This window comes from Polistes dominula, unplaced genomic scaffold (assembly GCF_049000335.1).
Source record: "Polistes dominula isolate Pdom_NZ unplaced genomic scaffold, Pdom_raw_medaka contig_75, whole genome shotgun sequence".
NCBI lineage: Eukaryota > Metazoa > Arthropoda > Insecta > Hymenoptera > Vespidae > Polistes > Polistes dominula.
Window position 1 is genome coordinate 3337171 of NW_028301003.1, and position 13575 is coordinate 3350745.

A 13575-nucleotide genomic window follows, 5' to 3' on the forward strand; every position below is an offset into this window, starting at 1 on the left:
AAGATCGTAGTTGAATTAAAACAAGCTTTTACATATATGTGTGTGTATAATTTAACATTAAATATGCACCACCCAGAAAGAGAGAAAGAGAAAGAGAGAAAGAGAAAGAGATAAAAAGTGAAAAGATTTTTTTTTTTAGGTTATAATCATATGAAATCAGAAAGAGACGACCATATCGAGAATTCTGAGTGATTTCTCAAATGAGGAGGATAGAGGTAGAAAGAGAGACGGTGGTTCTGAGAGAGGATCAGGAAGAAGACGAGAGTATGAGAGCAGTGAGAGGGGGATGAAGTGAGTTGTTCCGGTGAATATCGCGGGCTTTGTTTGCACATTGAATATCTTTCACCCAATGGAAACGACTCATTCAATCAGGCCATCCCCAGCTTTTATAGAAATCAGAATCAATTGGAGCAATATATATATATATATATATACGAATATATATATACGAATTGAAAAATAAATCTTATTCCAACAATCATCCTACTTTTCTTTCCAATTTTACTCGAATCATATCCCCCAACCCCCGTCCCATGTTATGAAGAGAGATTCCATAGTTTAAAAAAATAAAATAAAATGAACGAATAACTCAATGAGATTGGGATTGTTCAAACATTCCTATATATATATATATCTTCAATAATTATTTATAATAATTTCAATTAGTCCTACAGGGTTTCCAAACCCTGAATTATTCCCTATAGTAAATGTTAAATATTACTATAAAATATTTAATATTTTAAATTAATTTAAATAAAACTTTTTTAGTAAATAAATAAATTTTTAGTATATAAATAATAATAATAATAATAATATAATACTACGATCTTTGATATAATAAAAATTGATAGAATAAATAATTGAAACCTAACGCAAACTAGAAACCCCTAGGGAAATTCAGTAATAGAATATTTAACATAATGATCTTTTCAATAATTGGAATTCTTATAAAATAAAAAAAACCCTAATCAATGTCGGATGATTATAAAATACGTACATGACTTTGACGTCCTTATTGGTAGGATTATTATCCGTGATGGATTCTTCTTTAACGTCAACTTTAATAATATGCGAGGAGTCCTTGTTATCCACCCCTTTGTTGTTCTCCTTGTTTTCTTTACCGACTTCTTTATTATCCTTCGTATTAGTCGGTGCTGTCGTCGTAGTAGTTGATGAGAAAATCGACATCAGGATTGAACTAATCGTTGTCGCTGCTATCGTCGCCGTGCTGGTCGTGCTGGTGGTGCTGGTTGTGGCTGCTGTTGTTAACGTTGTCGTTGCTGTCGTAACAGAATCAGTAGAAGACATATTCGTGCTCATAATCAGAGAACCCTGAGCACCTGTCATCGTCGTCGTCGTAGCCGTCGTCGTCGTCGTCGTCGTCGTGGTCGTCGTCGTCGATGCTGCACCAGTAGTCGTAGTAGTTGTCGTCGACGTTGACGACGACAATGATGACGACGACGACGACGACGACGTACTTGTTGACGATGATGATGAGGACGCTGTAGTAGTTGTACCAGTTGATATACTCGACGTTGATGATGTAGTAGTCGTTGTTGTCGCTGTAGATGATGTTGTTGTTGTTGCTGCTGCTGTTGTTGTTGTTGTTGTAGCCGCCGTTGATGATGATGATGAAGATGATGATGATGATGTTGCCGCTGCTGATGTTGCTGTATTATTATTCTGAGGATTTTCCTGCGTCTTTTGTTGCTGCTCACGTTGCAGCCTTGTGGTAACTCCCGTTGTCAATATGTCGATAGGTCCAATAGTAGAATTACTATTATTTACCTATAAAATATATTATATTATATTATATTTATTAATATTTTCATTTGTCCAATATACGCGAGTCAAAGTAATGAACACTTTTTGATATACTGTATTCGTACAATACAAAATTAACATGTCGGACGCCATATTATAAAATATTACATATATATCTACAAGAATTTTATCCGTTCAATTCCAATATAAAATAAATGTATTTTATATATATTAACCTTATTATTAGGATTGTTACGAGCACTGCGTGCCCGTTGTCGAGATCTTCGTAGCAATCGTTTATAATTTTCAGCTTTCTTAGTGAGGTAGTAATGATGTACACAATCTGGAACAGACTTGTGTTCTAAAGATTGTGCTATCGCACCGAAATTCTTCGGATGTTGCAAATATTTCTCTTTGAACAATTCATGTTCCACAGAACTCCATACGTTTATTAATTTTCTTTCACTATGTAAAGCTTCAAGTTCCTCTAATTGAAGTAAACCATTACGATTTTGAAATGCAATCCTTCGTTGCTTGGTATCCAAAAGTAGAGGTGGTATGACAGCGTACGAACGCATTTTTTTGTCTTCCATCTGTAATATTTAAATAAACATTATTATTTATTCATTTATAATTTAATTAAAATTAAAAATTACAAAAAAAAAAGATCGATAAATTATGAATTTCAATATAGTATATTAGTATCCTAACAGATGGCGAAATTGTCGAACCTCGTCGGTAAATTACCGACAATGTAGTACCAATATCAAATGTTATTTGTTTTTAATTTTTTTTTATAATTACAGTAATAATGTGTATAGTATAAAATAATAATATACCTCTTGCTCTTGAAGACCATCCATAATTTCTTCAAGATCAGCTTCGCTTTTAACACGAGCACCAACCCTGTTGAAACGTTCTTTGTCTTCCCTTTGTTTTCTTAATTCGGGGAATACCTTTTCGAAAAATTCACGATTCTTCGCTTCTTTAGATTTTTTTTCGGATTTGCTTCCAATCGTTCAACCTTCCGATGCCATTCTTGTACGAGAATCGCATAAGATTGAGACTGCTGCCTGTGAAGTGACGCTCTTTCAGCATGTTCCCTTCTTAATCTTATTATTAATCTAGCTCTCATACAAGTTTGATGCCTCGTACGATTTTCTTGATAAACACTGGTATCCGATGGTTGATTATACAATGGCAATTCCACCTTAGGACCCAATCTTTCTAAAAGTCTATGCGCTTCTTCCGCTTTTCTCTACAATTAGAATAATATAGAAATCAATTGATACAAATAAAGAAAATCATACATTTTCATTTCATTATTAATTCATTCTAATATATCAAGATGACCTTAAGTTAATTAAATAATATCGTGTGTAAATATTAAATAAAAATAGTTAACCACTTAAGAACTTAAGATACATCTTGAATATATCATTTCGTAAGAAAGAAAATATTGTTTTACTCTATTTTCAGCATAAATTTTCTGCGCCAATGATTGATGCTTTGGTTGTTGCGACTGTTCTTCTATTTGTCGCTTAAGACCGCTAGCCTCCAATGGTTTATTAGCAGCTTCCTCCAATTCCTTTAACTTTTTCCGAAGTTTAAAAATCTGAGTTTCCCTCTTGGCAATTTCCCGATCAACTTTACCAATCTGTTGAAGAAGATCGTCTTTCGTAGTACGAAACTGTGCATCTTCTTGCGTATTGGTTTCCGGAAGCGTTGGGGATATCGCTTCCGTTTGAGGTGTGTACGCACCTGTGGCAGGCTATTCGTCGTAACAACAACAAAATAAACAATCAGATCAATATATTACCAAAACATATGACGAGATTTTATAAAATATACAAACCCTAGTGTCTATCCTCAATGGTTGTTGCAAGGGTACAACGTGTTCTTGTTTGATGCAAGCATCGGTTGGTGGAAGACTCTGACATCGTGACTGAGATTGTGATTGTATTTGAACCTGAGTTGGTGGACCAAGGCGTATCTTTTTGAACGGCGGAGCATCTTGCAATGTTGTCATCTCAACAGGAGTACGACTACCATACTGATCCGTTTGAACGGGTATAAGGCCTACTCTTGGATTCCTCGCACTTGGCATATGATAATCCGATCCCACAGCCGGTGTTTGTGCTGGGGCAACTGATGCCGATGACAACAAGGACATCCTTGGCCTTTCTCCTCTACCACTTCCCATACCACTATTAATACTACCACCAGCTCCATATTCACCAGCTACTACACCGACGCCCAATCCAACTTGTGACAATGGACTACTGCTAACGCTTATAGCAATCCTCTCGTTCACCTTAAAAAATAATATTTAAATATTTAATACTTATTATTGATTAATGATATTATTTATTATTTTTCTTTTTTTCTTAGGTAAAGAGAGAAACGGAGGTTTATTATTTTGTTTTAGCTGTAACTACGTTATTATTATTATTATTATTATTATTATTATTATTATTATTATTATTATTAGATTTGTAAATGTGGAACCTTGATATAACCTACAAACCAGAATTTGTAAACAAAACTTTTAAGTGATTTAGATCAATCCATTCGAATTACAATTTTGTATTCTTTTGGGAACTAGTAATTAAGAGTAATTTTTGTAATATTGAGTTAATTTATCTATATTTATGGATCGTATATTCTTCTTTTATTTATTGCATTTATAATATCTTTGTCTTTCTCTTTCTATTTCTCTCGAGAGTATCCTATCCTCGTGCATAAACTATTTCAAGAAAATCGATGACCCGGTTTAAAGAGGGCACATTGCTGATTATACATCCGAATGTTGTTAGTCGCGTGTCCCTGGAAATCGACGATTATTATAACTTTTTTTAACAAAGGTCATCTTGTTTATCCCATTTGCCATTTTCTAATTTTAAATAATATCAACAGATACGTCAATTAATATAATTCTGGACAATAACAACAAGAATAATATAGCAATCTTAATCAAGAGAATAGAAATCGTTTTTGTATTAAATGCTTAGTGAAAAATATAGAATAAAATTGATTTGTATAAGGTTATGTTATCAAGAAATAAGTTTGAAAGTTTATCGAGTAAACTAACGTTTTCATTCAGTTTCTATTTGATGTACTTTCCCTGTCTTACTGTTTAATATTTCTTGGAACAATTTGGGTTTATTAATATGTTTATAAACATTGTGTTTTGATATACAATATACTTCTTATATAGGTTATATTCTTACTTTTACCATATAAAGTTTTTAGTTTGTCAAAGTTGCACTCGATATGAGTCTACACATATTCAATTAACTTTTTATATTTATATATATATATATATATATATATATATTTTATTCCCAATAACAAAATAATATACTAATTTAATTCTATATTTTCGACTTAATTTATTGCTAATTACAGGACACCTTGTACATATATATATACATGTATACAACTAATGTACACACGGTACGATTAGATCAATGCAACTTTCACTCGCCTACATCAACTCTTGTTCCATCATATATTTTTTGAGATATTTTATTTTTAACATTGATAAAACCTTAATCAAGTATGTAATAACTATAAATAAGTCTTATGATGATTCATATACTATTTGATCGATATGAAAAATATGTTATCGACAATTAATGCAAAATTATACACCATTGAGAGTTTTGTACAAATAAAATAATTTAACAAACTTTTATATACAACGTAGAATATTTAAACAAATGTAAATAATACATAGATATATTCTTCGATAACTTGCACCAATTAAATTTGTATAACAATATTTATACGATTACCAATGATCAAATAGTTCGACATCTTTTCTCTTACAATTAGAGTTTTTAAAAGTACTTTCATTTGGAGAATAATAAAATGGTTGCATGAAAGAACTGATTACTGGATTGTCAATGAGAAAGAGGAAAAGAAAAAATAGAAAGAGAGGAGACTGATACATGGTGAAAGTCAAGGACAGGACCATGTACACTTAGGCTTACATTCAAGTATATATCTTATATTTTATTTTTCCTTGTGAGTGCATACGTGGAATGTTTCATATTGCAGTTACTGCAATCAACCATAAATGCACAATTACCATGAACCCAATGAAGTTATCGTAACAAATTTTCTGTTCCTTCTTTTCAAGGAAATGGTATTATCATCTTAAGTAGACAATATGATAACAAATAATGCAATTATTAAATTGAATAATATAATTGATTAGTATAAATACCTGAATTAATAGACAATTACAATCCGTCTTGAATACTTTGATTGAAATTTTTATGGGGTGAACATTGGATGACGGAATAGAAAAACTATATTCTTGATATTTTACATCCTTAAGATTAAACGGATTTTTAGGATCACTGATAATAACTTCATTAATTTTGGGTTTTGTTTTATACTTTACACTCCATTTGGTTATTAAAATTGAAGTTTCTCTGGTTTCTAGTACATCTTTTATATTGTGACATGAACGATCAGGAAATTTGCAACGATATAGGTACACTGCATCGAATATATCATTTGAACATTCTTGAAAAGCATTCAACAAATCGATAAATTCTGAATAATTCATTATTCTCACTACACTTTTAACATTTATTTCAAATAAAAAGAAAACTGTTACTAATTCCACAATACTATCTACCACGTGTAAAATATTAGACAAATTGTTTGGTTATACGATGACGCAATATAAGGATATCAAACAAATAACTGTCGTCAGACGAAAATAAATCCTTGGTCATCCGGAAATACGTAATATTTTAAATCATATTATTTATCTTTAACAAAGATCTTCAAGTAATCGAAAATCGATTTTAAAGTTGCGGGAAATCGAGAGGAGTTTAAATAATGGTGTTCAAACATGGCGGATCAAAAAGGCGGGCACTTTTAAAATTCCTTTAGAAAGTTCGCAGTTTGACAGGAAATACGAAAGAGAAAGAGAAAGAGAAAGAGAAAGAGAGAAAGAAAGAAAGATAAAGAATCTCTTTTTTTAAAACCCTAAACAAAAGTTGGGGAGTAAAAGAGAAACATAAAGGGCGGCATATTCTCGTTGGGAAAAAATACCTACGTTTGTTGTAGGGCCACGATAGGCGTCTCTCGGAACATATCCGCTTCCCGTAGGAGGCGGTGGTGTTTGACTGATGCTAGCGGTTGATGCAGTTGCTGGTACAGAATTTGGTGGTATAGAACCAGCAGCAGCAGCAGCCGCGGCTGCAGCAGCAACAGCGGCTGCGGCCGCGACTGCTGATGCCGAGTTTGAAACCGCAACTACGGCTGCCGCTGAAGTTGCTGAACCCGATGATACTACCGACGGACCAGAGGATACCGACGATGAAGTTTGTGGATAAGAATGGATGTATCGTATACCACCTGGCATCGGTACAGTAACGTAACCGGATGGTGGACCAGTACCACCGGCGCCGCCAGTACCGCTACCACCTCCTCCACCACCACTTCCAACACCACCATTTGGATTCCCACTGGACCCTGATACACCACTAACACCACTGACATTTCCACTGGTGTTATTACTGTTACTACTACTACTGCCACTTCCTCCTCCTCCTCCAACAACTGAACAGTTGGCGCCATTCCCGCTGTTTCCACTTCCTCCGCCAGGCTGCGTTACCACGCTCACTCCCCCTCCTCCTCCACCCACTACAGCGTTGACGGTGCTGCCACCACCGCCAACTACGCTAATGCTTCCCCCACCACCATTACCACTATTGCCACCGCCGGCGCCGCTGCTATTGCTGCTATTCGATGGACCTGATGCACCCGAGCTCGTGGCACCGCTTCCTCCCGTTGCAGCAGCCGCTGACGATGCCGCTGCTGCACCTCCTTGGATATACGACGTTCCTGCACCGGCAGTTCTTGGTGATACCGGACTACTGCTGCTTTTGATGTTCACGTAATTCTGCGTCGGCCTACGAGTGAAGATTTTTTGTTAGAATATCTTTTTTCTTTTTTTATTAAATTTCTTAACTATGATTAATGTTTTTAGCAAGATGTATTGTTAGGTTAGGTAATCTATGAGATCATCTAACGTGTTGTTTAAAATAGTAGTTTTAAATGAATTATTGTTAGACGTTAGTTAGCATATAGCATTTAATTTTATAAATACACTATTTCTAAATAATGACTATTAAATATAGATATTAGGAACGATTTCCCTATGTTACACAACGCACGTTATTTTCTCTTACCACAAATATAACGATTACTTTACTATAATAGTTAACTCACAATCAAAATAACTAAACTTGTTCATTTATAATCCAACGAATTAGATACCTTTCCAAACCTCTTTACTAATATCTATATACATCCAATCAATTAACATTCTCACTGATGACTTTCTAAACATAAGAGAAACTATTCTGATTTTTTCTGTCTTGTAATTATACTTCATGTAAGTATACTTCACAAATTCCTTTTTTATCCTATACACGGAGTTAGAGAATAAGAAGAACGATCACAGTGTATACAAGTATCCCCAAAATACAGAACAAATAATTAAAGGTTTTCTGTGACGTCACTAGGATCGAGGTGATCACTATGCCGCCCTAGTGACAGAAATAAGTATTTATATTTTGTTACTTTTTTAAGGGATACATATCAAAAATAAAAATGATTGGAAAAAATTATTATCTTTATCGGGAATAACTGTAAACTAAAATTGAACAACTAGATAAGATATACATATGCATATTTGTTTATATTTAAATAAAGGATGAATCAAAACAATGATTATATTTATTTCTTGTATGTACACAAGAAAAAATGAAGTTCAAATTGTGTGATAAAATAGAGGAAATAAATATAACCAATGAGAATATTCAAAAAATGACGATTCGTAATAAAGTGTTGCTATTGGTTCTCACTCGTGGTATTGCGAATGATGATGGACGCCGTATATGCAGCACGTGGCGAGGCGGAGATTATCGTTCTGCGCATGCTCCGTACGAATGCGACGTGCGTATACTCGTACTACGCAACTTTTTTACTGCGCATGCGCTTAAAAGAAAAGGGGGAGAATCACACGCACACACAGCTTTTGAATAAAATACAACACTACCACTATATTCTTGTCGTCAGATGATAAGGTGAATGCGCTTTTCTGTTCTAAACAGCTGCGTCGTCTTCTCCTTCTCTCCAGAGAAATATTACTTTAATGAGAATATATTTATACGTGTTTATATAAACATTACTAAGGCGGCCATTTTCTATTCAAAACCTATCTACATATAATTATACATTTAAATAAATTTATATGTATAAATGAATCTATTTTCTCTATGACTCATGTAACTTATTTGCAGAGATTACTATATATATATATATATATATATATATAAGTTTGTGTTAGAAAGAAAGAGAAAGATATATATATCTAAGAAGTTTTCAAAGCGACGTCCGGTTATATATGAGATAAATTCGGACACGACAGATGCAACGCATAACATTCTTCGTATTACTGACCCATCAACGCGATTTACTGGAAGTGAGTCATCCTTTGACCTTGAGAATTCGACTAATAAAAAAGTGACGATATCAAAAAAACAAGATAGGCGAAGAATATTGTGAGAAATACTTTTCATTTAAAAAAAAAAAAAAAGATTAATATATTTTATATACAAAAATATCTAACTTGTGTGATAAGATTATACTTATGGCAGCCAATTTCTAAAATATTCCAGATTATTAAAAAAAGAAAAACGAAAAGCACAAACATTTTTTAAAGAAACAATTTATATAAATTATAAAATGTACAATTTGTATGCATATCCATGTTTATGATACTAATATACTACTACCATAGTAAGTATATACACTAATATATAATACTATATGTAATATACTACTACCATAGTCAGTATATATACTAATATACTACGACTACTATAGTAAGTATATATACTGACATTTATAAAAATTTCCATAGATATATTTAAAATTCTACGAATATTATTTCAGGTATATATACATGTGTATGTTTTATATACATATATATATATATATAATATTGAAATTCCAACACATTATCAAAATTAGCGGTCGGTCAACGTATGGTCTTCTCTAGTCCATGGTTACTTGATGACGTAACGGTCAGTGACCCCCTCCCACCTCTAACACAACCCCCACTACTACTCTTTGATATACGTTCCTCTACTATGTTTATTCTTTCTTTTTCTAATGAGCCTCAAAGAGAGAGAGAGAGAGAGAGAGAAGACAATCGACCCCTATGGTGATCAGTCATATCCCTAGAAAAGACAGGGACAAGAAAAAGATGTGAAAAAAAACATTCCAGCAATTTATCCCTAGGCACTTAACACTCAACAGTCTTTTCAAATTACAAAATTAAAAAATCACCATGAACAACACAATATACATATATATATTTTACAAATACAATATACCATATTGAAATCATGTAAATGAAAAATTGATGGAGCCCTTATAGGGAATTTATTTAATAAACAAAAAAATATGCACAAGTACAGAATAATAATTCTGTAAGCAAAAAAATACAATTATTAAATCTATTTGACAGAATGATGATGACGAGCAGGAAAGAAAGTTTTCTATTGAGTATACTTGAGGGGTTGTGGTGGTGGTCGTCTTATGGGAGAATTTTATGGGTAACGATGAGTTAGTTCTTCCTTAGTTTGAGGACGAACTGGCTTTGGTTGATCGATACTGAGAAGAAAGCGAAACGTGGACATGAAAATAGGAAAACTCAAACACAGCTGTACGGTGCTATATACACACATATACATATATATATATATATATATATATATATATATATATATGTGTTCACCAAGAAGCAGGACGCGCTGAACGAACGTGGAAGAAAGAAAAAGAGAGATACATAGAGGAAAATAGGGTGGTGAAGAGGGGAAAGGGAGAAAGGGAGTGAGAAGCAGGAAGGGAAGGAGAGGTGAGGAGAGGGGTAAATAAGGGGGAGAAGCGTTAGGATCGATAGACCTCTCCTCTATGTAACAACGTTGCATACAAGCATAGAAACGCAGCAGCAGCAGGCTATGCAGCTTACATAAAACGGGACACCTCTCTGTGAGAATGAGGAGGAAAAACGTGCTTGTAAATGAAACACGTTTCGTCCTACCTTCGAAAAAATACTTTTGGGAAAACTTTTTTTCATTAATATATACATATATATAATAGGATGCTCTCCTGCCACGGATTTTGCTGTGGCTTTGTTATAAAATGTTGATTTAATATCATTCTATAAACTATTTAGTAAATTATAACAACACATAAAATAATAATACACGAAAAAATAGAAAAAGTAAGGTTATGTCATATGTAAATTGAAATAATTGAATTGTAATACAGTGCCATCTGATTAAAAACTTAGTATCTAAGGACCTAGATAACCTTTAAATATAATAAATGTTGATTTAATATAATTTTAAACTATTTAGTAAATTATAACAACACACAAAATAATGGAATACATAAAATAATAATATATGAAAAAATATATAAACTAAGGTTAATTTATGTCGTATGCAAACCTAAAAAAAACGTATAACGTGAATATATCAAAATAATTGTATTTTGATACAGCGCCATCTATTGAAAATTTACAGAATCTAGAGACTTAGATAACCTCTAAATAATAGTAAGAAAAAAAAAATCAAAATAATCACGATAGAAACTATCCTATGTGTTAAATTGAATAAAATCACACAAAATAATAAAAAAAACGTCATTAAGATCGGTTCAGTAATTGCAAAATGAATTTAATTTTTATGTTTTATTTCGTTCAATCTATTTAATGAGAAACATATAGCATATATATATATATTATTTTATGTTTCTATCTTTTCTAAGTATAATAAAATAAAACACAGTTAAATAAAAGGATCTTTTGCATAGTTCGTCGACTTGGAAATGTTTCGAATCGATCTTATCGTTAAAACCTGACTTGCAACGATCGATAAACGTTTTTACGGTTGACTACTTTCAACCTTATACCAACAGTGTGTGTACTTGGAAATATCCTAGAATAAAATTTATGAAATAAGATAAGATGAAGATGAAGATAAAGAATAAACGTTAAAAAAATGGGGGAATTGAATTAAATTGGCATTTGGGGTCAACGCCGACATTTCTATATGTATTTATAAATTTAGGTTTGAAATTAATTTGTCACTGAGTAAAAGTGAGAGAAATAGAAAGAAAGAAAAAGACAAAAATAAAGATGACCGAAATGGAAAATAGTTCAAACATTTTAATATTAAATAGACAATATCTGATATTTCACGTATTATTTGGGTATAAAAGGGTCATATCCTAAATATAACCAATTGAATTCTACGAAATAACCTAACCTATAACCTTCAACAACAAAATTTACAATTAAAAGTTACATTTCTTTTTGAACTTTTCATGATACGTCACTGTGACATACGTTCCTGAAGTAATGGGTTTAAAAATCTTTTCTAACACCATTTTCTATTAATAGGAAAAGAGAATAAAGAAGGAAGATAAATAAAATACAGATGAAAGTACTCGACCAATAGAAAGACGTATAACATATATACCAATAGAATTCAGCAAGGAGTGTTGAACTAATCTGACCAATCGGAAAGAAGAAAACTACGAAGTTAGATTTTAAAACGTGTTTTCAAGTTAATTCTCGTAAATTAGAGAGAAATGGAATCTCAAATGTGTGTGTGTGTGTGGCTTTAAAGTGATTAGAAAGTTAACTTCTTTTATATTAGAAAGAGAGAGTTAGGGGATAAAACTTTGGGATAAAAGAAAATATATTCAACCCTTTTATAACCTTGTTATTTATTTCAGAGTATCTATAAAAACAGAAGAAATAAAACATAGTAGGTATTATGCAATATTAAACATATGATCTATACAAAAATCCAGAAAAAAAATTATTATTATAAAAAAAGAAACAATTAGGTTGAGAAACCCTGTGAAGAAGAAAAAGTTTGAAGGCGTAGAAAGAGAGAGACTAAAGAAACGAAGTCTTAAGACCTTTGCACATGCTTCACCTGGTTCGCGGACTTGTTTGTGCGAACTAAAGTCGATAAGGTTGCTGCTGCTGTTGCTGCTGTTACTATTGCTGTTACTCTCCGCGCACGCTCTGCTTTGTATCAAGAAGTTTTCAACGTATATAAACGCGTGAGAGAGTATGAATGTAAGCCGGAAGTTCCAGGGACACACAAGCGACCACGCATTTTCGTCTTGCTTTCAAACTTACTTTGCTTGCTTGCTTGCATGCCTTTCCGTTTATATATATGTGTTCAATTCACAAATACATACATAGAACACAGTAGTATATAATCTACCAATAGCAGCACACCACCAACAGAAGCAGCAACAGTACATGTGTAACCTTTTCCCTGCATTAGTTAGTTTTCAAGACCCCTTTCGCCATCACATCCATCGCACTTCCGCAAATTTCTTCATAGAACTCTATTTTATTGAGGCCTTTATTTATTTCGATTCATCCCACACGTTTTAAAACAAGATTTATTAAATAATCTTATTTTTAAATCAATATTATCGTTATTTGATTTATTTTCAATACGTATAATTTGAAAAAGACCAATAAAAAAACGTCTAACTTATCCCCACCAATCAAATTTAAGAAATATTATTGAATTTAATCAATCCGAAAAGAATATCGATTTCAAATGAAGTTAATGAGTAAAATAGCTCATTGGTTTATTTTTTTATTACAATCTAGTAACTTTTGATCAATCCAATAATCAATCCAAATAACAGCCAATTGGTTAATTTTTTTATTATCAT

General features: G+C 32.5%; 1 protein-coding gene and 1 long non-coding RNA gene across 2 annotated transcripts in view; one reads left to right on the top strand and one right to left on the bottom strand.

Moving 5' to 3' along the window:
- Positions 1–13575, bottom strand: part of Smr (nuclear receptor corepressor smrter) — a 63816-nt gene that overhangs the window by 30652 nt on the left and 19589 nt on the right. The window contains 7 exon segments of the mRNA XM_089173894.1: positions 998–1788; positions 2001–2357; positions 2604–2761; positions 2764–3022; positions 3233–3535; positions 3620–4078; positions 6842–7700. Coding sequence (XP_089030020.1) covers positions 998–1788; positions 2001–2357; positions 2604–2761; positions 2764–3022; positions 3233–3535; positions 3620–4078; positions 6842–7700 — 3186 coding nt within the window.
- Positions 7709–11510, top strand: LOC149032160 (uncharacterized). Its single transcript, XR_016177013.1, has 3 exons — positions 7709–9356; positions 9474–9594; positions 9751–11510. It is a non-coding gene; the product is annotated as an uncharacterized LOC149032160 (long non-coding RNA).